At 38.4% G+C, this 24,862-nt stretch overlaps 1 protein-coding gene across 1 annotated transcript in view; it reads left to right on the plus strand.

Annotated features, from left to right (window-relative positions):
* The first annotated feature begins 1,235 nt into the window (after window positions 1-1,235).
* NALF1 (NALCN channel auxiliary factor 1) overlaps window positions 1,236-24,862 on the plus strand; it is a 607,715-nt gene continuing 584,088 nt past the window's right edge. Inside the window, exon 1 of the mRNA XM_021696027.1 lies at window positions 1,236-2,126. Within this exon, the coding sequence (XP_021551702.1) occupies window positions 1,236-2,126 (891 nt within the window). The remainder of the gene's footprint in view (window positions 2,127-24,862) is intronic.

A 24,862-nucleotide genomic window follows, 5' to 3' on the forward strand; every position in this document is an offset into this window, starting at 1 on the left:
GGAAGGCAATACCCAGACCCTCGCCCCACTAGAAACCTCTAACCGCCCGCCCGCAGCTCGGACTTTTTCCGGAGGCAGAGCGGGAGCCGGGGAGGCTGTAGAGATTAGCCAGCATCCTCAGCCCTGCGGTCCGCATTCTGACTTTCATCAGTGGTAACAGAAAAGAAAAACCGAAAGGTGGGGAGGGCGCCGGGAGCCCAGAAGTCCAGGCGGGGCCCGCGGGCACAGCCGGCCCCCACCCCGCCGGCCCCCGTGCGTCCTCGCTCTCCTGCTGCGCCCGGGCCCAGCCCGGTGCCAATGCGCCAGGATGGAGAGATCTCGGCGCGGGAGGAGATGACGCAAAAGCCAGTGCTCCCCCCCAAAAAAGTGTTTCTCCAGGACGAAGATGGCGGCAACTTAGCCGGGGACTGAAGATGACTGTGGCTCTCGGGAGGCCCAGCCCAGGCGATTCGGCCCCGCGGTCCGGGGGAGGCGGCGTCAGCAGTCGGAGCCCGGCGGCGGCGGCGGCGGCGGCGCCCGCGGGCAGACCTGCGGCGGCGGCGGCGGCGGCAGTTCGAGCGCGGGGGGGGGGGTGGGGGGGAGGGAGAGCCCTGCCGGCGGCGGCTGCCCAGGCTCCGGACTCGGGGAGAGCGAGCGAGAAGTAGGAGCAGGCGGAGGAGGAGAGAAAGGAGAAGGAAAGGAAGGAGGAGGAAGAGGAGGAGGAGGAGAGGAGCTGGGGAGGCGCTCCGGTCGCCGTCAGTGGGCAGCGGAGACGCGGCATGCCCCTGGCGGGGGAGAGCGGGCTGTCCTCAGCAGGGCCATGGGGACCCGCGCTGTGACAATGCCTGGGTGAGAGGAGCAGCGCCAGCCAGCCCGCCACCTCCGCCAGCATCACCTCCTGCACTCAGCTCACCGCCGGCCACCAGCCCCAGCCTCCTCCGACTGCCTCTCCGTCTCCCTGTCTCTCCCTCTCTCTCTCTCCCCTTTCGCTCTCTCTCTCCATTATTGTTTTCCACTGTACAGAGGATGGGGTCGGCTTGTGATTAGGTCGGGAGCAAGTCAGATCTTCCTCCAAAGCCCGGTAATATTTATGTAGGCAAAGAAAGAGAACAGAGAGAGAGGGAGAGAGAGGGAGGGAGAGAGAGAGAACCGGGAGGAGGGGATAAGGAAATTAAACCCTTTAAGTCCATGCATATTGTGACGGCGGCACAGGAGCCCTCACGGTGGAGTCGGCCAGGGCTGTGCGTTCCCAAAATATGACCAGGGGTGCTTGGATGTGTCGGCAGTATGACGACGGCTTAAAAATCTGGTTGGCAGCACCCCGGGAGAACGAGAAACCGTTCATCGATTCGGAGAGGGCTCAGAAATGGCGACTGTCTCTGGCATCTCTCTTGTTCTTCACAGTCCTGCTCTCTGATCACTTGTGGTTCTGCGCCGAGGCCAAGCTGACCCGGACCCGCGACAAGGAGCAGCAGCAGCATCGGCAGCGGCGGCAGCAGCAGCAGCAGAGGCACCGACAGCACGAGCCCTCCTGGCCCGCGCTCCTGGCGAGCATGGGGGAGTCCTCGCCCGCCGCCCAGGCACACAGACTCCTCTCCGCCTCCTCGTCCCCCACGCTGCCCCCCTCCCCGGGAGACGGCGGCGGCGGCGGCGGCGGCAAGGGCAACCGAGGCAAAAACAACCGGAGCAAGGCGCTTTTTCTAGGAAACTCTGCCAAACCCGTGTGGCGCCTGGAGACTTGTTACCCCCAGGGCGCCTCCTCGGGCCAGTGCTTCACCGTGGAGAGCGCGGACGCCGTGTGCGCCAGGAACTGGAGTCGGGGGGTGGCGGCCGCGGGGGAGGAGCAGCCGGTGAGGGGGACGCATCCAGCTCCGCTCTGGAACTTGTCGGATTTTTACCTTTCGTTTTGTAATTCCTACACACTTTGGGAGTTGTTCTCGGGGTTGTCCAGTCCCAGCACTTTGAACTGTAGTCTGGATGTGGTGCTCAAGGAGGGCGGCGAGATGACCACTTGCAGGCAGTGCGTCGAGGCTTACCAAGACTACGACCACCACGCTCAGGAGAAATACGAAGAGTTTGAGAGTGTGCTCCATAAGTACTTACAGTCGGAGGAGTACTCGGTGAAATCGTGTCCTGAGGACTGTAAGGTAGGAACAGTGGATTTCCCCCACTCCCTTCTTGCGCTTTTCTGTCTTGTGTGTGTTTGGCTGAGATGTCTTGTAGAGTTTTAAAAGAGTTTTTTTTGTTTTCTTTCCTTTCCTGCTGGTTTTGTTACTTCTCTTGTTGCTTTTGTAGTAAGGGCTTGACTTGCTGCTTGAGTTGGGAATACCTCAAGGATTGCTTGTGGACCGGTGCCTTCTTCTGGGAGTCCTTGGAAGCTCAGGGAAGACCCTGGTGTTCTGAGATCATAAAGCTGATGCTTTAACTCTTGTGGCTGTGCGATTGGTTCAAACTCTGTTCCCCTTTTTAAAAAAAGAAAAATGGAATTTGAATGCAGCTTGCTGGGAAGACAGACATGGGACTGCATCCTGGTGACCCCAGATAAATCCAGAGTCGGTGACAGGCATGTGTGGTTTGGCTTATGGACCTGCACACATGATCTCTCTCATAGTGACATCATTAAGTTGGTTGACCAGAGGGACAATAGACAGTGTTTGTAGTTGTTTATGTAGGAAGAACGGAAAAGCATTTTGCCCGTTTTACAGGGGTAATTCTGGTTGTTTGCAAAGTATGGAGGCCTACCTAAGCATATTTATTCACCAGAAGTTTCCTGTTTTCTCTTAGACATTTGTATAATGATTGATCTGAGACTCACTATGAGTAGAAAGTTTTAATTAAATATCTGGTGATTGATGATCAGTGTTAACTTATTTATCAGACACCTTATGTAATTAGCTTTAATTTCCAGGATGCTCTTCAGAACGTCTAAATGGCAAGTGCTAGATGCTGTGAATGAAAAATACTGATCTCCTTAATCATGTGTATTATATTCAACCTCTTCCTGTTGAATATAATGATGGATATAATCCTTGCTGATCGACAAAGGAGAGGAGAATGCCAAGTTTCTCAAGAAATGGTCAAAGTAATCATGGGTGCCTATGCTAGTAGAAGTGTCCCTGTCCGTGGTGCTGAAATGAGATTTGCTTGACAGCTCTGTTGAAGATACTGCAGTGATCTCTTAGTAGGGAAGAAATGATGACAGAATTTCAATGAGCCTTTATGTTTCATTCCAAGGGTAATTCTTAACACAACAAAACAGTATTGCTTTTCAAAATAAATAATACACCACATTCTCTTCCTTTCTCCTCACTAGTCCCCCAGCCCCACACAGGGACCGAACAACTGTCTTCTGCCTCACTTACTTTGTACTGGGGAAGTGTAATCAAGGGTGGTGTGGATCAAAGGTTTCTGTGATACTTTGACAAGAGAACTGGGCTAAGAGATACCTGTTTAAAATGAACATAGTTCAAGGGCTTTTTTTTTTTTTTTTACTTTGGATTGATTGTGCTTTTGACAATTAAGCTAAACTCAAAGTAAACTTGCTTTGTCAACATTCTTTAAAAGACCAGAAACAGATCTTCTTTGCAAATAGTAATGTTGAGTTTACAACATTAACTTGGAATGCTACTTCACTAGATAAATGGCTCTTAAACTTTCTACCTATTTTTCTTAACCACCACGATAATTCATGCCTGGGGATCAAAATTATTCTTAATGGCAGAAGTTGGTGAATGACTAGCACATTTATTGCATAGTTGTTTATTTTGACAAGATATGTTGCATCAGAATTGTAAAGATAAGAACACTAATTCCACTACTAATGAAAAAGGTGCAAGGGCTTTAGTATAGTTAGGTTTAAAAGTGGTACCTTGTAATAATATGAATTTGCTTGCTTACCTGAATGCAAACTTTTATAGAAATTTCTAGTAATTCCAATTTGCATAGGTTCAGTATTTAAAAGATAGTTTTCATTGTCAATAGACTGCAGCATATTTTCAAATAAACATGTCAAATATATCTTTGTTCAAATACCCAGATTTTAAATATATATAAATGTTTATTTTCTCGCTGACCTGAACAAAATCCCAAATTGATATTTATATTATCATAGTAAGGTATAGTGTAGGTTAAACTAATTTGTCATGTTGTAAAGTACTTCTGGATTGTGTTTCTGTATAAAAGAGTCATAATTACCTGTATACACAAAAGTGTATCATAAAAATATTAATTGCTTCTTAGGAGGATTTCTTCCTCACATGGAAAAGTAAATACAGACATTTGAGTTTTTCATTACCACAACACAGAATTTATTACCCATGATGTCTTGTAGCTATGTCTTGGTTGTGTGATTTCAGTTAGATTTGTTAATTTGACATATTTATCCCACAGTAACTGTTTTCAAAAATTACAGTTTCAATTCTAAGGTGTCAGTGTTTTTGGGCTAATAACTCACAAGTTGAGTGCTTAGTTTCTTAGTTTAACATATGATTTCTTTATGGTTCTGCAAAAGTCACAAAAATATCCACATGCAAATTATATTACATGGCTTAACATGCTACTTGTACACATTTGAAGGATGTGTATGAGTTCTTTCTAAACATACTGATTTCAAACATACTTATAATTATGAAAAGGGGACTATCATCAGGGGCCTTGTTCTAAATATACATTCCATGCAAAATTTTCCAAATTTTAAGGTAGCCACAAAGTCCTAGGCTACATTAAAAGTAAATGCATTATATTTCTGGGATTGGTAATATATTCATGAAAAAGATCCAATTTTGATAGTTTATAAATATATTTATAGAATTATAGACAGAATATATTTAATCATATGAGCTAAACAAACTATTAGAATTCATATTTTAGGAGACATATATTTTTATTATACCCATATATAATCAAATGATTAATGCTATGATTTCTAACTTTTAAAAGTTAGGGCATGTATTATTATTACCTTCTAGTTTTATATTCTTCACTCCATTAAGAAAAATGCCACATAGCATATATGTATAAAATTAAAATAGATCAAATTTAATTTTTATTTAACTTTTTAAAAAGGCTTTTTTGGCCCATTATGCTGGAAAAAAAAAAAAGCTCTTAATATTGATCTAATACAATCATAATGTCTTGAGTCCGAAGTAATTGGAGATCAAATACAACTTAGATTTACTTTAACAAACCTTTGTATTACAACATATAATAGAAATAATTTGTATCCAAGAATATTTCCTAATATTCTAAGAAATAACTGGTTTAATTTTTTAAAAGGAAATATGCACATTTATCTAGGAAGTGATTTATGAAAAAATAAACAACAAAACCTTGCATGTATCATTTATATTATAGCATTCAAGCTGCTATATTACATAAATCAGGTAGCAAGAATTATGACAGTAATTCTCTGTAGTTTACGGTGTTATTCAAAATAATGTTTTTGATATATGCTTAATAAGAGTCTAACAAATCTGTAAAAAACTTCAAGTTGGGTGGTATTATTAAAAAATACACTATTCTAAAAAAAAGAGTACACTAGTCTAAGATACAAAATTACATATGCATATTATTAACATGCTGGATTTTTTAACGTAAAGATTTTCTGTTAAATATGCCATTCTTTAGCTCCTAAGCATTCTTGAAAATGTGTATTATAAAAACTTGTGATACTTAGGAAATATAAATTTCTGTGTGAACAGGTGAACTTCTGTTACTGCTAACTTTATTTATTTAGTATACCTTTAGACAGATGGTCAGTGAAAGCAGATTTGAGATTAGATTCTAACATAAATCATTACGTCATCTGTATTTTAGTTCTGTCAGCACAAAGTCTAATCTTTATACTCTCATGAACATATGCATTCTCATATTTTAATTTTTATAATCTCATATTAAAGCAGATTCTCTTGCTTATTTTTATTTAACAATCACTGACCAAAGAGATAACCCTGCCAGTGTTAGGCGTATACAACAGTTGTGATACCTGAAGCTTTCTGTATTGTTTGCAGGAAACACAAACAGTAACCAGTTTGATAACATAGAATTTAGATTACATAATGTGCAGTTTGAAAACAAGGCATTTCTTAGATTCTTATTTATTTTGGTGTCATGCACTATAGATTCTTAAAAAATAGTTTTTTTTTTTTAAAGAAAAATATCTAACAGTTCTTTCCACTAAAATACTATTTTGCTGTTGATGAAGTACTATTGTAAGTATTATGACACTGTCCAGAACTGTGGAATACATCTGCAAATACAGCTCTTTTATATTCTACCACTTTATTATTTTCAAATCTGCAAAATCAAACAGTCTAACCTTGCAGATGATCACTTTTGCCATTAATAAGGCCATTTATAAGGTCAAAGCCACGATCATAATCATTTTTATGACCCAGATTTTTTCTTTATTATATTTTTGCTCTATATGTGACTACTGATTTATGATTTGTGTTTTATTTTTATAAGGAAACACCCCAAATTTTATCTTAATATTAGATGCCTGTTGTTTTATAGACTAAAGAATGAATATTTTTACTTTGAACTTGTAACTGGGTCAAATTAGTAGCTATATAGGGCATAACCACAAAGTTTCAATAATTGCTGTTATACATTGGTTTAATCACTTTAATTAGGTGAAGATGGTGACTGCATATGCAAGGTGAATTAAAATATGAGGGAAAGGAGATCAAGCAATGCTTTCAGCCTCATGCTCCCCCACATATAAATCATAATACATTAAGATATCTTTTCTTGCTAGATTAAATATGCAAGAACAAATATACAGATAGCTATTTCAAACAAGGGAATGTTTTGGTTTGAATTGTCTGACCTATTGCCTTAATTTCAAGTCCTAGTTTCCTGCTTCATCTTCATCTTGTATATCAACATCACATTAATTCAGCACCAAACATTTTTGTTGTTTATTTTATATTGATTTATACTGCAAAGATGTTTCTTCAATATCGGTAAACATTTAGTCTAGATCAATGGTCCTTGGGGTCACACTGGATTATCCTGGGGGATCTTTGAAGAAATCCCCTAGCCCTGAAAGAGATTCTGATTTCATTGATCTGGTTTGTGTCATGGGCTTGGGATGTCCAGTTTCCCTGGTGACTCATGTGTGTGGCAAAGGTTGAGAACCACTGTTCTAGTTGTCAGGGGACAGCTCAGGTGCAAAGACCTTCCAGTTTCCGTGCCTCTGTAATACATAATAATCTCATTTGCTCAACTGTTGAGAATGGAACTCAAGATATTTTTAAAAAGTGGTAGCGGCAACAGGACATAGCCAGAGGGCAGGGGAGCAAATATGTAGTGACTAGACTGAGGAATTAGATGAAAAGTGAACCAACTGGATGTAAGGGTTAAGGGATATGGCCAAAGAGGACACGGAGAGAGGGAGGTGGATGCGGAAAAGACCAGAGTTTTGAATGTTTAAGAGTGGGCCCACTGGCTATGCCTATTCTTTCTTTTAGGTAGAACTGAGTCATTATACTAATGTTCAGTAATGGGCTGATGATATGAGTGCAGAAACTGAATGATTGTCTTTCTAAGACTGATCAATTACTTTATTAGAGGAGCCCCAGCCTCATTATTTTTGTCTCTGATTTTAGCCCATATAAATGGCCAAAATTTAGACTTTTTAAAAAAATACATGGTTGGTTTTAGAGAAGACCTTTTCGCTTTTTGTAATATTTTGCATGATTCTGGTCTATTCTTCATCTGTTCACTTTATTAATCCTAGGAAATCACTAATTCTTTTTCACTTTTCTTTCATTGTAATGATAAGCCATTTTTAAAACTTATTTCTATATTACTACAATAACTACTTGACATCCATACAGTTTTTTGAAGGTACAAATGCTAAGTAGTCACAGATTATGACAAAGCTTAATTTAGGCATTAGTTTCAAGAGGATCTTATTATTCTGTTTGGAAGTAATTATAATGTCAATAATATTTTATTTTTTAACATTTTAGATTATAAGTTGCTGTGAAACATTAAATCTAAGTTTTATCTAAGGAAAAAGGAAATACTAATATAGTCCAAATAATGGAATTTCTTTAAAGAAATGTAAATTTCCTCTGATTCTTTAAAACTGGAAACATTTGCCTTTTTTGTAATAAATGGTTACTGATTTATAGTATGTATTTTATTGGAATACAGGAAAATATTTCTTGGCTGTTTCAAGTGTTAAAAGGTAATAGTTGTCTCCCGCCGCCCCCCCGCCACCTCTTGGTAGTCTGTTTCTACATTCAGTCATTTATAAACAAAATGTTGTATAAGCTACCACAGATGGTTAAAAAAAAAAAAGTCTTGCAAAAATAAAAGTTTAATATCTGTTTATGTACTGTTAACTGATTTTAGCAGTGACAGTAGCATATCCACACATAATATGTGATGGGTGAATGCAACAATTAGTTCTGTGGAAATGCATGGGGATTCTGTATGTCACCAGCTCCACCCCTCCCAGGAGGGGAAATGGGCTCTAGTCAAAACTGTGTCTTCATGCCTTCTTATTATCCCCTGGCTGAGTCTTCTGGCATCTGGAAGTGGCATTTCCGGGGACTGTGTCCCATGGGAGACCCAAAGTTCAGGGGTCTTTCTTTGCGTCTCTACTGCCATCAGAAACGATCAGGCTCTTTCTTACTGCACTATCACTGACTTAGTTTATTTGAAAAGAAAATTGAACTGAGATGTAAATGAATGATCATGGCAATGTATTAGCTCTCACAGAAAATGATTTGAATCACTCATAGATTTAAGTGCTGGAACAGGCTTCAACACAAGCTGTTTAATAAGCTTTAGAGCTTATTAGAAGTCAGAAACTTGTCTAATTCATTTAATCTTTACATCATCTCTATATGAGGTAATTTTATCACAATTTTTATCAATGAGTAAAGCAAGGACAGGAAGTTAACTATTTCAAGGTCAAACAGCTGGGCAGTGTTAAAGATCAAGTTCACTTTGTCACTTTAATGTATTTTGTCTTTTTCTTTTATTATGAGCATTACTGACATACCAAAGAATGAAAAGATTAGTATAATAAGCCCACACATACTTTCACGTAGATTTAACAACTGTTAAAAAGTCTTGCTGTAGGAGATACCTCTGGGGAGGTGTTTGTGCTCAATTGTGAAGGATCATATATCCCATGCTAAGGCCTTCGAATTTTATTTTGTGGATGAAAAAATATCAGAGAGGAATTTTAATCAAGGGGGATTCATTTGGGATGCTTTGTTTTTCACAAAAATTATCTCTAATGGCAATGTGATAATAGGCTGGGATAGGGTGAAGTAATGCCAGAGAGACCAATTCAGAATCTGCTGTCTTCCTTTGGGGTAATATGATGGCTCTAAATCAGTACTCTTCAACAGAACTTTCTATGACAAAGGAAATGTTTTATACTCCACCCTGTCCAAAATGGTAGCTCCTAGCTATGTGTGGCTACTGAGCAGTTGAAATGTGGCTAGAGTGAATGAAGATCTGAATTTTAAATTTTATTTAACTTTAATTAGTCTAAATTTAAATAGCCTCAGTGTCTAGTGGCTACCATGTTGGGCAGAAAATTCTAAATGACTACAGTGGCTATGGAAGTGGAGAAGAAAAGCAAGATTCCAGGGACTTTTCTCAGTCCAAACTTACTGACTGTAGAGGAAGGATATGATTCAAGATTTGTAAAAGGTGAGATTATGGGAGTTGATACCATCGAAAGAGAAAAGAGACACAGGGAAGAGCAAGTTGGGACTGGCATTGTTGAAAGAAACAAGGAGTTCATTTTTGTAGAAAATGATAGCAGAAGATGTACAGTAGATAGCATGCCATGTGAGTTTGGTTGAGGGAGTTTGGTAGTGAAGTTCACTCTCTACATGTAGGTTTGATTTGGAAAGCTGTGGACAGAGATTAGATGACTTAACCACAACAAATTATGTGGAGAGAAGGCCAAAGATGAATCCTGAGGAGGAACAACATCTAAGCATTTGGGCAGAAAAGGGACCAGGGAAGGAGACAGAGAAGCACAAGGGATGAGAGTAAAAATATGAGGGGGTGGGGCATGAATGCGCAAGTGAGAGGAGGAAGAGGGAGAAGCAGAGGCAGAGGGAAGGGAGAAGGAATCACGAAAATGTGATCATCTGAAGGGTGTAGGGAAGGATTTTAAGAAAGATGCAGAATTAGTCAGGTCTGTTTTATCTTGCAGAAAGGACATGTGGGGTGAAGCCTAGGAATAGGTCATTGGATTTAGCAATTCGCTCTTGTCAACCTTACAAGAGTAGTTTCAATAGCTTGGTAGGGAGAGATGTCAAATTGTGATGGATTAATGAATGACTTGGAGCTGGGATAAAGACTAGTCTGAATGACTCTTCCTTAGGAGAGAAAAGAGAAAGAGAATGGAGCAGGTGGGAAGATGTGAATTTAAAGAAATAAGTATTTTATGATGAAATAAACTTTAGAATATTTGTAACTTTTGATCTAGGACTTGGATGAGAATATGAGATAGAAAGTACCAGATTCAGAAAAAAAATTAGTGAAGGCACCAGATCCCAAAGAAGAGGTGATGGCTCCCATCTATTCCCAGCCTTGGGGAGGAAGAGAGATTGTATCTGTGCATTTTCCTATACATCTCAGATCCTTTGTTTTATGTTTTAAATAGGAACAAAGTTTTAATTTCAGGATTTCAGAAAATAAACACATTTGTCACTTTGAATATGCTTAAATGAAGTAGAAAATTCATTTTCAAATAATACAAAATAATTATTGATTGTAAATATCAACAATTACATAACATGTGTTACTATACTTTATTAGGCATATGTTGCTCTGGGGTTTAATCGTATGGTTAGGGAACCCACTGAATTAAATATGGCTATCTCTTTATAGGATTTCTTTAAAAAATATTGAAATAGAAATTAATTTTAAGCCTAATAGAGAATATCATAAAATGGTTAAAAGAACAATTGAGGATAGCTTGGGTTTGGCCCTCAGATTCACCATTTATTAGTTACATGACATCACCCTAGTTACTTAAAGTAGGGATTTTAGTATCTCTTTCATGACATGGTTACAAGGAAGAAATCAGAAGACTCCCATGCATATAAATGTACCCAACCTAGGGCTTGATGATGCTCAATAAATGGGGACAATTCATTAAAAATCGCAGGGAAAAAACCATAAGAAAATCAGTAAAATTAACATAGTCTTCACTTGAGGTCTCATAGAAATTGTCTGGTGAACAACACTCACAAGGGTTTTATAAGCAGACTTTGTATCTTGCATGATAAAATTCTCAGTTTTATTACATCTACATGCTTCTCTAGAAAGGTGAATAAATTATTGAACAATGCTAAAATAAAGTAGAAAACATAAGTTCAGCTGGAGTGAAAATGTTCCATTCCTAAACCTCGAAGTTTTTCCCTATTTTAGATTAAAAATTTACATGTGCTGGGTTTTAGACTGAGTGGATCCCCTTAGGTTACCCCTGAGGGATTTGAGCCCTTTTGTGCACAGACCTTTTTGAGAGGACAAGTGGAGGAACCACTGTAATGATCTTCCATCTCCTGGAACCCTCTTGGTTAAAAAAATAAATCTTGGGGAAAGTAGTTTGTAAGGCATTGCAAAGTCGTGCCTTCACAGTCCATTTTAAAAGATGGGGCCCTTTGCCCTGCCCTCTAGATACTTGGCTTTGTTTTCATTTTCTGTGTCCCTGTTATTTTCTGCTCTGACCTGCATTTACCCACTCAGCCAAATTTAGTATTTTTATTGATTGGGGAGGGAGAGGAAGTCGGGTAAAAGTTTGCCTTGATATTGAACTAGAGCTAGCAGACAAGGCAAACATGGCAAGTGCCAAGACATAGAAGACTGAATGGGGAGAATAAAATATGAAACTGTGCTCCATGTGTGTCAACATGATTGCCTTCAGAAAGAGAAGACACGGGGACACACAGCAAGATTCTTTAATCAGATAAAAATCAGCATGTGGAAGGGGAGTCTTATTATCCAGTACTTGGAGTGGCTCTAGGGGTGAGAATGAGGATCTGTACATAGGTGTTTTATGCAAAAATATCTCTACTCTCTATAAGGAAGAGTGTTTTATTAATGGGTACAATGGCAGGAGTTGCTTGAGGCAATCAGCACATTGCTACAGGAGATGTACAAATGGGGTGGGAGCTATCTTCTGTGACCCTACAGGATGTCTTGCCTGGGTGTTGCAGGTTGACCAGATGATTATAAATATTACATCCAACAGCCTTTGGCATAAGATGAGGCCCCCAGAAATGATAAGCTTGCACAGTGAGATTGTACTTATTACTAATTCCTGCCAAAGAAAAATTTTCTTACACACAAAATATAACTAATTTCCTAGCCTAGCACCTCACTCATAGTAATACTTCCCTTTAAAAAATGAAAGTCTTGACAACATCAACTTTAAATTATTTCTCTGGTTCCTGTTTATATTGTTATCGGTCTGAATAACTTTTAAAAAGAATGAATCAATGACATATGCTTATCCTGAAGATGTATAGGAACAGAGTTAGACTAATCTATAAAGAAAATTTGTTTTTTGTTATTGCTGATTTGCAGAAATACTCATTATCTTCTGATCACAAACACCAATCACTACTATAGACTCTCACACAGGACTCAGCAACATGGTCAGACTGGGAAGGAGAAGGTGGATAACGACCTTTCCCTATTGGTTTTGTGGCACTTCTTTTCAGGCATTAACTCACCCCATATCCAGTTCTTTGGGGATATTATCACCAGGGACAAAATCACTGTATTAAATTCCCCACTCTCATGGAATTATACCCATTTATTAAGTTTTTACCATAAATAAGCCCTAGGCTGATGACTCTAGCATCCTTATCTTGTTTATTTCCCACAACAATCCAACATCATGGGCAAAACTAGCATTCTCAACAAACAGGGTGATGGTGACTGAGGTTTAGAGAAGTTAAAGAATGTGCTCAAGTTCTCACAGATAGCTGTGACGTAGCCAGAAGTTAAACCTGGTAGTATCTGGAGCTTAATCTCAGAGGCTGAATTTAGCTCTTAGATGACACTGTCCATTCTGTCACAAATTGTTGCTCCTGTCTAGTTGTTTTTGTTTTTGTCTTTGTTTTTTTTCTTCTTCTTTTTTTAAGGGTGGAGAATGTGGGAGGAAAGCAGCAGGAGTAGATGGAATATAAAGTTCTTTGGCACATCAAAAGAAACAACACACTTCATCCAGATTTCTTGTTGCTGCAGCAGCTTCGTGTGGGGAATAAACAGGGGCCTAAAAGAATGGCCGAGATACAAATTGCTGTTCCACCAGGTCCTGTGAGATCGGGGTGCTTCTATCCAGTTTGAGGAGTCACGGAGAGGAAGAGCGGAGCAGGTGGATAGTAAAATGTAACTGGCAAGTTGTCCTCTCAGCTCAAGCCACTCTGAAAGGAGGTGATTGCTTCGTACCGCATGCAACAACACTGTTTAGACACTGAGCTGGTAGGAAACATTGACAAGTTTGTCCTTCTCATCTAGTAATTAGCTTCTAATCAAAGCTGTCCTTCTAGTTCAGATCAGCTACCTAATAGAGATCTCGAACTTAGTTTCCATAGAGGCGTTTTTAGAAGCACTCTGATATATTTAACCTTGGGAATCACAGAGACACCCTACTAGATAAGCAGTGATCTTCTGCCTGAAGAGAAACAATTGTATTTTAAAAAGGTCGATCTGAATCTTAAACCATTTAAAAACAGGATTTCTCCTTCCCTGTAGGGAAAACTGGGCTGGCTGCTAGGAGCCATTGGGCATGAAGGTGTGGGGCACTGTGCTTTCTGGCGCTGGGGCTTCAGCCCAAGTCCAAGGGGAGTCGTGGGGAAAGAGACCACATGCAAATGCACATGATCTTGCTGCCCATTGGAGCTGCGAGTCTCTGGTTCCGATCTGCTCTGTGGAAGGTTGGCAAATTATGACAATTCAGATACGTTCTGTTTGTCCCACGAAGTGTCTCAATATATATTGAAATTTTAGAAGTCACTTAGGAAAAAACTAATCCTTCCATATCACTTCAGTTTAGAATTTTTAAACTTTTCATTTTTATTCAACGTGTCTGAAAAATTCCAGTAAAGAAGAGGGAATTCAAGTCTGAGTAAACAAAATCCTTGTGGGCGTAGTTTGATTTCAATGATGAATATAGATTATTTGTGTTTTTCACCTGCTCAACCATGGACTTAATTTCCCCCTTCAGTTCATTGGCTTTCCAATCTTTAGATATGTTGATATTTTTTATTCTTATGACTTAATGGATGAAACAGACCAATCATGTATAATATAGTTTTACCTCCCAGGAGTCAAAGGAGGCTATTTATCTACATTTTTGGCAAAAACAAGCATACCATAAGAGTACCTAAACTTTTTTGTTTGTTGACAAATAATTTTCTCAAATCTAAGTGCTTCCAAATCTGAGGAAAGTTAACAAAATCCCTTGATATTTATAGTCCCAAATCTTTAATCTTATATTTCATATGTGATATTAAGAACTTGAACTTCTTCATAATAAAAGTCTAAAATGTTTCCATAAAGCTTTGGGGATTAAAAAATTTTTGATGTTCCTCAATTATTTCATAAAGGTAGAGATGTTTGAAAGGTCTTAATCGCAGGAGCGAGTCTTCACATTGACGAAGGGGTCCGTCTTTGTCCCAGTCTCCTGGTCCAGATGGGCAGCACTGCAGATGTGTGGCTGGAGAGTTCACTGTCCTTTGGTTCCACCACGTGAGTGTTGGTGCTGTCAGCTTTTCCTAGCTTCCATTCGGCTGTGTCCACACAGGAAAAGAAAACTAAGACCAGTAAATAACTACAGTTAAGACAAATACAGATTCCCAAAGATTTGAAATGCTGTTTTGTTCCTCACCTTTTTGGCGAACGGTCTTTGTCAGAAATATGGTGCATCCCTGTGGAGGAAATGATGCTCACTTCTCCAATATTACATGTTAATTGGATGGATGTTTAATTTTCTCACGGTATCCACTTTAAACAGAAAAGTGCAAAAGCTAAGCAGTGCAAATTTGCATTTCCTTAATGACTTGACTGTATGAATAATACTAGAACAGTACAGCTAAGGTACTACGTAGCCCTCAGCAATTCCCTTTTTTTTTCCCCAAGTCAAGACTAGGGTAGATGAAGAATTGTAGAAAAATTAACTTGTGATAGATAGGGTTCAGGGAAAAAAATCTTATCTTCATCCAGATATATTAATTTATCTTAATGGCCTGACATTTGAAATGCATGGGTCCAGAGGAAGTAGCTGAATTCATGCTTCCAATAGAGCAAGGAAAACATGCAATGATATTTGAGAGTTCCCATTTTCTACCTTTGACCAAATTACTACAATTCACTCTTGCCTATGCAGTGCTGCCTCCGTTCTGAGTTACTTGAACCTATTCTTATCGTACACTTTTAAAAATACATGATAATATGTGATGCATTTAATGTGGTAAATTATTAAGCATGGTTTCCCAAGCAGCTGTCCAACCAAATTCTCCTGACTTCTCCAATTAATGGTTAAGGGTTGTCCTCTAGGGTTGCTGGTGCTTGTTGTGGACCGAGCAGGTGAATCAGAGGGGCCAAAGAAGTGTCAGCATTGAAGAGGATGCATGCGTTTTCTAAGAATGATCACAGTGATTATTAGCAGAGGATATGATAGTTGTCATCCAGATATGTTTAAGGATATTGTGTAAAGAACATTTTAATAATTTAATTTGTAATCATTGCCTCTGGGAATGCATTTTGTTATACAATTTTTGTGTACTATATAGGAAAAAAGTATATAGGGACAAGTGAATATTACTTTCTAAAAATGGATCTTTAGTGGAAACTGTTGGATAGTCTGAGCACTATTATTATATGGCAACAGTAATTTAGACATTGAGATAAAAGATATCCCACAGTGCACCTAGTTAAATAAAGAATAATCAGACATTTCATCATGTGTGACTCATAAATGGACATGCAAAAAAAAAAGTAGGAAATTTATATATAAACAGGGTAATTGTTAAAGCAAGGGAAGAAAGGAATATGAGAGAAAACCCAGGAAAATACTTGCTTTTTTTTTTTCCCTCCAAGATGCACGTAAATGAGAACAAGATTAAAGGCATGTAAATACCTTAATCCAAAAGCTTTTGTGCTCATAATGTTTTACTGACAAAAACAATCCTGGCAACAAATTTTCTTTTTCATACGGTCCCACTTTCACCCTATAGGTGAAAATTAGATTTTACTTTTCAAAGAGCCTTGAAATTAGGACCATGCTGCAACTCGCTTATGAAAACTTCATGGTTTTTCTCTTAAAATACAGGAGGCTGTAAGTCAGATAATTATAAAATACCAATTTTATAAAATATTTTGGTGTTTGATATCTTCGTTCCTGAACAACAGCTTTTTATACGGGAACCATAAACAGAGTATTTTATTTATATATGCTTCTTTATGGGTAATTATGGGTTTGAAAAGTCATAAACAGCAGTGTAATTACTCCATAGCTTGCAGTGGGGGATGTGTGTTTCCTTAAACTGGCCACTTAAAGAAGGAAATAACTATTCATCTCTGAACCTTTCCAGAGAAGCAATTTTTAAAATCCGATGTTGTTTCCCAAATTTAGAAGACTTTAGCAAAATATATCACTGTTTGGTTCTGCTGATTAGTTTATGAATTTTAAGAAACTGGACAGATACTGCACCTTGGTCATATTGTGCACAAAGTCAGGAAGAGATTGAAAGAGAAAACATTCCACTTAATAGAAAAAAGCAAAAGAGAGACTATTTGACAGCATAATAGAAGCTTTTTCATCAATCCAACCATAAAATGAAAGCTGTAGATATTTTTTTATTACAAGATTCTATTCAGGTACCTAACTAGGATGTTCACAGCAGCAAAATTATTTTATTACCTGAGAAATCACCCAGACAATTCAAATAGTTCCCAAAATTCAAATTGCTCATAGGCAAATGTTTTAAAATAATACTTTCCAAACATTGTTCTTATTACTTCACATTATGAAATGAGCTAGAGTGTTAGAAATAAAACAAGGAAGAAGCTCAACTCCGAATGGCCATTCAAAGGCTTTGGTGGAAAGTCTGTTCTGCAGATTCTTTGGTATTCCTCCAACAAAGAGGAATCTGGGCATGGTTGTGACTGCTTCATAGAAAAGACTGGGGCATAGGTAATGCTCTGGGACTTCCATGGGAGCTGATAGATGGACATGCATTTTTAGCCCTGTTTGCTGGGACGTGTATTCTGGAAGGTTTGAGCAGTCACATAAGATGTTTAAGTAACCCAAGACCACCCTACTGTAAGGAAGCCCAAGGCACAGAGAGAGGCTAGGGTAGGCTTTCTTGTAGACGGTTTCAGTTGAACCCAGACTTCGAGTTGTTCCAGGCCAGGTTCAGACATGTGGGTGGAACCTCCAGATGAGTCAGATGCCAGCCATTTAGGTCACCCTGAGCCCCTCAGATCTTCTCAAAGCACCAGACTCTTTAAAGGAGAGAAAAGCTACCCCCTTTATGTAGTTTAGCTTCCTGATCCACAGACTCTTAGACTGTAATAAAAAGGTTGTTGTTTTAAACTACATTTTTGAGTGGTTTGTTAGGCAGCAATAAACTAAGTGTTGATCAGTAGTTGTTGAATGATTCTCCATTGTGTGAGAGGTTCCACTGAATAAAACTAGTGAAAATTGAAAAAAAACCCCAAAACTACACAACTGATATAGCCTCATATATTTTATTGAATTCTTTCCCTCTCTGGTTAGTAATGCTGGTAAGTAGTTTCTTGAAGCTTTTATTGTGACATTTTCCCCTGCCAGTTCATTTAATTCATTTAGCAGCAAATATTCATGCATTGACTCTTGTGCACAGTTCATCATCTGAGGAGTTAGGAGATGTTTGAAAAGGTACAATGCCTGTGAGCAGGTTGTGTAAAATATACCTGAAAAGACACAGTTTGACACCACATACATGAGTGCCATGGAGGGATATAGCACACTCCTCTGGGAATTCAGGATAGAACAGCTTCTTACTTCTTTCCCTGGATTTTTTACTATGTTTCACTGTGTATCCATATGTGGCAGATAAAATGGAAATTAATGTAACTGTTCAATTAAAATATATCTGCTGAAATTTTTGAGAGAAGCAATTTTAAAGACTGCATTATTTGGGATGAGGTGAAATCCTCATCCTCATATTTTAATTTTTTTTAAAAACTAAGAAACCATAGTGAGTCCTCTTGAAATTGAATTATTTACTGTGCATTTATAACATGAAGCATTTTCAAGTGGGCGATTACCCTGATTTTCTGGTAGCCACCAAGTTTCTACTGTTCTTTAGGAGAAAGTAGTTACAGTTTCATGCATGTGTAACAATATCACCTCTTTGGGGCGCCTGGGTGGCTCAGTTGGTTAAGTGACTGCCTTCAACTCAGGTCATGATCTTGGAGTCCCTGGATCGAGTCCCGCATCAGGCTCCCTGCTTGTCAGGGAGTATGCTTCTCCCTCTGACCCTCCCCCCTCTCATGTGCTTTCTCTCTCTCTCAAATAAATAAATAAATAAAATCTTTAAAAAACAAAACAAAACAAAACAAAAAAACAAAAAACAATATCACCTCTTTTCTCCTGCACCTTAGGCATAACTTCAGAATATTGTAAACAGTGCTTGCACAAATTTGCACATTCAATTTATCTGATATATTTTGGGAAGCATTAGAGGCTAATATTCACAGAAATCACAAAAGAAAACTGGGTATGGTCCAATCATTAGCAAGTAACATCGTCTAACCATTAGGTAGACTATGAAGAGGTGAGCAATTGTAATGAAAGCACCAACTAGTTTTCTGAAGGACTTACTAGGCTTTTTATTCAACGGAGTGGTTGCTATTTTTTTCATGGGCATGTATTAGATTTCCAAAATCATGAAAATGAAATCATGTATTAGATTTCTTTTCAAAGTGTAGATCGAAGTGAAGCAGCCTGAGTTTATTTCCTTTGCTTTGCAAAAAGGAAAAAAAAAAAAAAAGTAGAGAATTCTGTTGTATCAGTTATCTATTGCTGTGTAACAAATTACTGCAAACTTAGAGATTTAAAGCAATGCTTGTTTATTATCTCACAACATCTGTGAGCCAGAAGTCCGGACATGGCTTAGATATGTCCTCAGCAAACGCACAGTCAAGGTGTGGTCCAGGCTGGGGCCTCATCTGAGACTCGACTCTACTCTTTATCTGAAAAGATCAGATAAAGCCCATGGGTTGGCAGAATATGTGCCTTGCAGACTGTGGAACCAAGAACTTCAGACACTTGCTGGTCGCCTGCCCACTGGTTCTCTGCCATGTGACCCTCTGTGGGGCAGTTTACTTCTTTAAAGCCACAAAGGGAAGGATTCTCAGCAAGACAGATTTATAATTGTAGGTCATGTCATCATGAAATTACATCCTTCTTTGTTCTATTCTGTTTGTTGGAAGCAAGTCCAGTGGAGTCTACACAAGAACACAGTGACCATAAGGGGAGATGATGGGGCCACCTTAGAGACTATTTGCACATCCATTCCTTTTAAAGGTCCCTCAAATACATTATTCTTTAGATAATCAAAGACAGTTTCACATATTATTTAACCATCTCAGGCAAGATAAATGTTTGTTTTTGTTTTATGTTGCTACTAAATCAAGAAATATTTGATAAATCTTTAATTGTAAATGTAGGAAACCATCAGCATTATTAAGTACAAATATGTTTTACTGTAGGAACATAGGTAAGTAAAAATTTATTAGGCATGATCCGCATAGGGAAAATGGTATTTTAACTAAAGAAATTGAAAATAGTCATTTTCAAGCCTTCTTACTTCTCCCAAAATTGTTTCTGTATAAAATTAAATTCTAAATTTGCCTTGAAATGTTTCCTTAACATTTAAAAATTTTGCTATGATTATGGAATAATAAATGTCACATAATTGCTTTAGAAGAATACAGTCTGTTTCCTAAAAATGTATTTTAGGGTCAATTAATCTTTAGAACCTGTAGTTCCTAAGTGGTGACTTATAATTCTCATAAAAATATTGAATTATTTAGACGAATACAGCAATCACATATGCCAATTTATTCATCTGTATAAATCTCATTTGTCTGGAATGCTGCCCATAATGCTAACTTAACATTAAAGGTTTCAGCAGTGGGATTTGAAATAAACATGAAGGCATGTTAGGGCAACTGCCTTTATGAACAGAGGCCAGGAAACTCTCTCTTTTCAACTCTTCTGACCCTATTAGAAGATTTTTTTTCTTTTTACGCATTCTAGAGAGACAGATATTCTTCTGGGGGCTGCATTTTTGTCTTTAGATCTTGATCCTCATTAAAGTAGTGGCTTAGCACATAGAAAATGAAAAACACAGTTTGGAGATAAGGTTCTAATTTCTGGGTTCCTACTCATTGAGGAACTGGTATGTTTCTGTATGGAGGGGAAGTAAATTAGATTGGTTTATTGGGCAGACAGGGTAAGAGTCAAGTTTACTGCTGCCCTCTGCACCTCAACTTCCAACTATTCCTTGACATCAGGTAGCTCAATTCCACAGCACAGACTGATCTGTCTGTTTAAGGAAGTTGAAATGGACCACTGCAATACCTCATTACTATTTGAGAAATGGTTCCAAGCATATGCCACCCAATAGCATTATCTTAGTATTTAAGGAAAAATGGAATTAGCAGTCCTTCGTCTGGCCTTGGGTCATGCCAAAGCGATGAAAATGTGCAAAGTTAAGGATTAAAAAATATATATTTCTGGGTTTTCTCTGGCCATAAATGGAACCATCTTCTGGACATTCTGAACTGACTATTAAGCTATATGTGTATTGTTCTTTTTTTTCCCCCTATGTATAATTGCTGACTTAGAAATTATGTGCTATGTAAAATTAGGTCCAGGACTCTATTATTTATCCTCGCGCCACACTTGGTACATTTGGTACTGTTCACTAAATATTCATTGATTAGATATTATTCATTTGGAGAAAATCTACTTTTAATGCCATAAACATATAAAAAAGCTGGGTAGCCAAATCTGTTGTGATCCCAGAAATCCCTATCCATATGCTACACTCTTGAGGAAATTTGGCACAATTCAGTTATGGTCTTTTTCTCTGTAGGTTTTAGATGAAGTCATTCTGGATCACAATGTCAAAATCTTGTTTGAATTAGGGAAAAGAAGTTAAATAAACCATCTTTTCATTTCAAAGTATATTCATTCCACTGTCAAACTATCAGTAGTTGTTGGAATTCTTCAAATCAAAGGATGATTCATATAATTACTGTATTATGATTCACTTTATTAAAGGGATGAAGGTATTTTAATGGTTTGTGACAAATGAAGAGAAGATGAAATATGAAGAACTTGTCTGAGTGAGAACTGCTGGATATTGAATTTAGTTATAGTTATTGTTGAATATTCTCTTATTATGATTGAATCCAGACTCAAGACATTTTGTTCCTTAAAATTCCACTGAAGTAGATTTTAAGAATGACCTACATAATAATGAATTTTTAAATTCTTATTAACATCCTGCAAAAAAGACAAAAAAAAAGAACTCTGGCATAACGACCTGACTTTTCAGTTTAAATTCATGCTTGTTATTATGTTTTCTTCCAGTCATTTTGTAAGAATCTGTTGAAAAGTTATTGATTTTGTAGATTTTTAAAAAAATCTATATATTATTTTAGCTACTTACAACTTGCTACTCAACAGACTGCAGTTTTTCCCAGTGATTAATATTAGAGGAGGGAATGTTAAGTTATTCTATTTGATAATTTTTAGAACCCTTCAAGAAAGACACTCCTTTAGAAATTTGGTAAGAGGAGAGTGAGTTTTAAAATCCATTATTTGCTAATTCACATCAGGTTTAATTATGCAGAAAGTAAAGACCAAGCCTGTTTTGGTGCTTCAGTACTTGAGTGGAAGATAAGGCAATACTTTTGCAGTACTTTGTTTCTTTGGAAACAATAGCATTTGATGTTAAGGAACAGTGTCTGTTTTATAAAATAAGATTTTGATCATCAGTTAGTATGTAGTTTCTCTCCAAACATCTATAAAGTGCTATTCAGTTTTTTTCTTTATTTTCTTTCTTTATTTTTTTGATTGATTCCACCCCCAGATGACTTCAGTTTCTGCTAGCTGTCTTCAGTGACTTTGGGGTCAATCCGGCTCTATCCCAGGAAGGCAGCACAGAGGTCTTCCATATGCGCATTGGAAGTTTAAACCCAAACAAGGAGTTGGACTGATTAGGCTTACTCACTTGTGGATTTCACGTACCTTTACCAGGTGAACCACTTGGGGATCTTATTAAAACATCAAGCTTGATTAGTAGCCTTGGGGTGGGGCCTGAGCTTCTGCATTTCCGAGTTTTCGGGTCATTGCTATGAAACAAGTGCATGGAATGGACCATATTTTGTGCTGCAGTGGTGTGGTATTTAAGATGATAATACCGATGAGAAGGCTTCCATCCCGCCCTCCTTTGTTTTAGCAGACCCTTGACAATTCTGATGTAACATCCAGAGTTTGACAGCTCATTACCTGTAGGTTTAATTTATACTACCACTGAGGTTCAATTTTGAATTGTACACTATAAGAATAAATCATTCATCGATTAAACAAATATGTACTGATATCCTACTATGTGCTAGACATTCTCTTAGGAGCTGGGTCACAAAGGCACAAAAGACTCAGACAAGTAAAGAGATCATTGTAATACAGTGTGATAATGGCTACGTATGGAATGTCCGGGTAGTATGTGAGGCTTTGGAAAGTCTGCTCAGAGGAACGGAGGGGTAGGCTGAAACCTGAAGGCAGCAGGGGCATAGGTGGGACAGGGCAGAGAGATGCATCCCAGATGCCCTGCTTCCCAGAGTGTGCTCCATAGATCAACAACACAGACCTGAATGCAGAGCTTGGTAGAGATAGAGTTGCGGGCCCCTCCCCAGACCTCCCGCATCCCAGAATCAGAATCTGCGTTTTCACAAGGTGCTCGGGAACTTAGTCACGGGAACACTGGCTGCAGGAGAGAGAGCAGGGACATTGACCTCACTGGAGGAGACTGCTAATAGTACCTTGAAGGCCAGTTAGTGAAAGAGATTATTCTTGAGTTTCTTTGTTAGTTTATCACAAAGTGTACTTTCTTTGTATTATTTTTAATTAACTGATAAAAACGTCTGGAAAGGCTGGGTACAAAGTCCATTGTTAGCCGGGAGCCCTACCACTGTCTGAAATGGGGCTTGTTATCAGAGTTGGACTTCTCTGGCTTCAAGTGCTTTACTAAAGTCTCTGTACCGGGTCATTCAGGGAACAATCTCTGTTCGAAAAACCTTTCATTCTTATGCCAGCCATAAGGACTATTGCTTATGCCAATACTCCAAGAAAAGCCTTTTTCTTACAGACCCTCCCTCATAGTCCATGTGCTGCACTTCATGTGGGCATTCATTTCCAGGGATGCAGGTGATGCTTTGGTTCTCCCTAACAGATGCGCCCTATTTAATTTCAGCTTCAAACTAAATAGGCTAGGATCTCAGAAATATAAGAGTCATCATGTAAAAGCACAAAGCAGACATAGTCTTTCTAAATTCAGCCATATTTGTTGGTTGCCTACTGCAAAGATAGTTATTTGCTTTAAGTTATCTATATTGTGACTTTCATAAGTCCATCCAGTTTACTTTTGGTAAAAAGTTGCCTCTCACAGATCCACTTTATATTCCATCCAACCATCCAGTATCCTTGGATCATAACTGATGTATTCAAGGATACTGTTTTTCATTAGACTCATTAGACAGTTTGTATTTAATACATGATCTATAAAAAGTGAATAAAAGGAAGAGGATAGACACTTGCACATAATAATGAAGAAAGTAAATTTCATATGCTGTAAGGTCCATAGTTAAGAATTTGTTTTAAAAGTAACTGGTAAAAAAAATTAAAAAAATAAAAATTAAAAAAAAATAAAAGTAACTGAGATTGGGGGCACCTGGGTGGTTAAAGCATCTGACTCTTGATTTCAGCTCAGGTCATGGTCTCACGGTTGTGAGACCCAGCCCCGCCTTGGGCTCCACACCAGGCATGGAGCCTGCTTAGGATTCTCTCTCTCCCTCTGCCCCTCCCCCTGCTCTAAAAAACAAACAAAAAATTAAAAGTAACTGAGGTTTTACTTGTCAAGTTTAGCATCCTGAGCGTTTTATTTTCAATTACTTTATTTTAAAAAAAGTTCTATACATTTAGCTTATGTGATGGTAAACATTTCCCTCCTTCCTTCCTCTCTCCCTTCCTCACTCTTTCCCTGCATCTCTCTCTCTCTCCTTCTCTTTCTTTTACCTGATGCTATGTAAGAAATGTATCTTATTCCACTTAGATGTATGACTTTTCTTCTCTGTGACCTGAAATGTTAATTATTACCATAACTTTGAAATATCTCAATGTGAGAAGCCTAATTTGTTAAACGAGTCATCCATAATTTGTAAAAGTTGTCAAGCTCTATTGGATTGTTTGCATAAAAGTCCATTTTAGATGGGGAATCTCCTAAAAATAGCCATATTTAGACTGAGAGATTGCTCATTTGTTATGACAATAATGTGAAAGACCCTAGCATCCGTAATATTTTTCCATTTTTAACTTAGGGCTTTCTATGATGGTTTGGAGCAGTTTAGGCTCATTGAATATAATGTGTTTCATTTTCAATGTCAACATCTGAATCCGATGCTGAATCATGGGTCTGATATGGTACTGGGCCAGACCATGATGTCTCCCAGGAACTTCTGACTTGGACTTGGATCAAGGTAGATTTTGCTCTTGGGTATCAGGAAAGAAGCAGTTTGAAAATATAAATAAGGTGGAGACATGGGT

Source organism: Neomonachus schauinslandi, chromosome 3, assembly GCF_002201575.2.
Source record: "Neomonachus schauinslandi chromosome 3, ASM220157v2, whole genome shotgun sequence".
NCBI classification, from domain to species: Eukaryota; Metazoa; Chordata; class Mammalia; order Carnivora; family Phocidae; genus Neomonachus; species Neomonachus schauinslandi.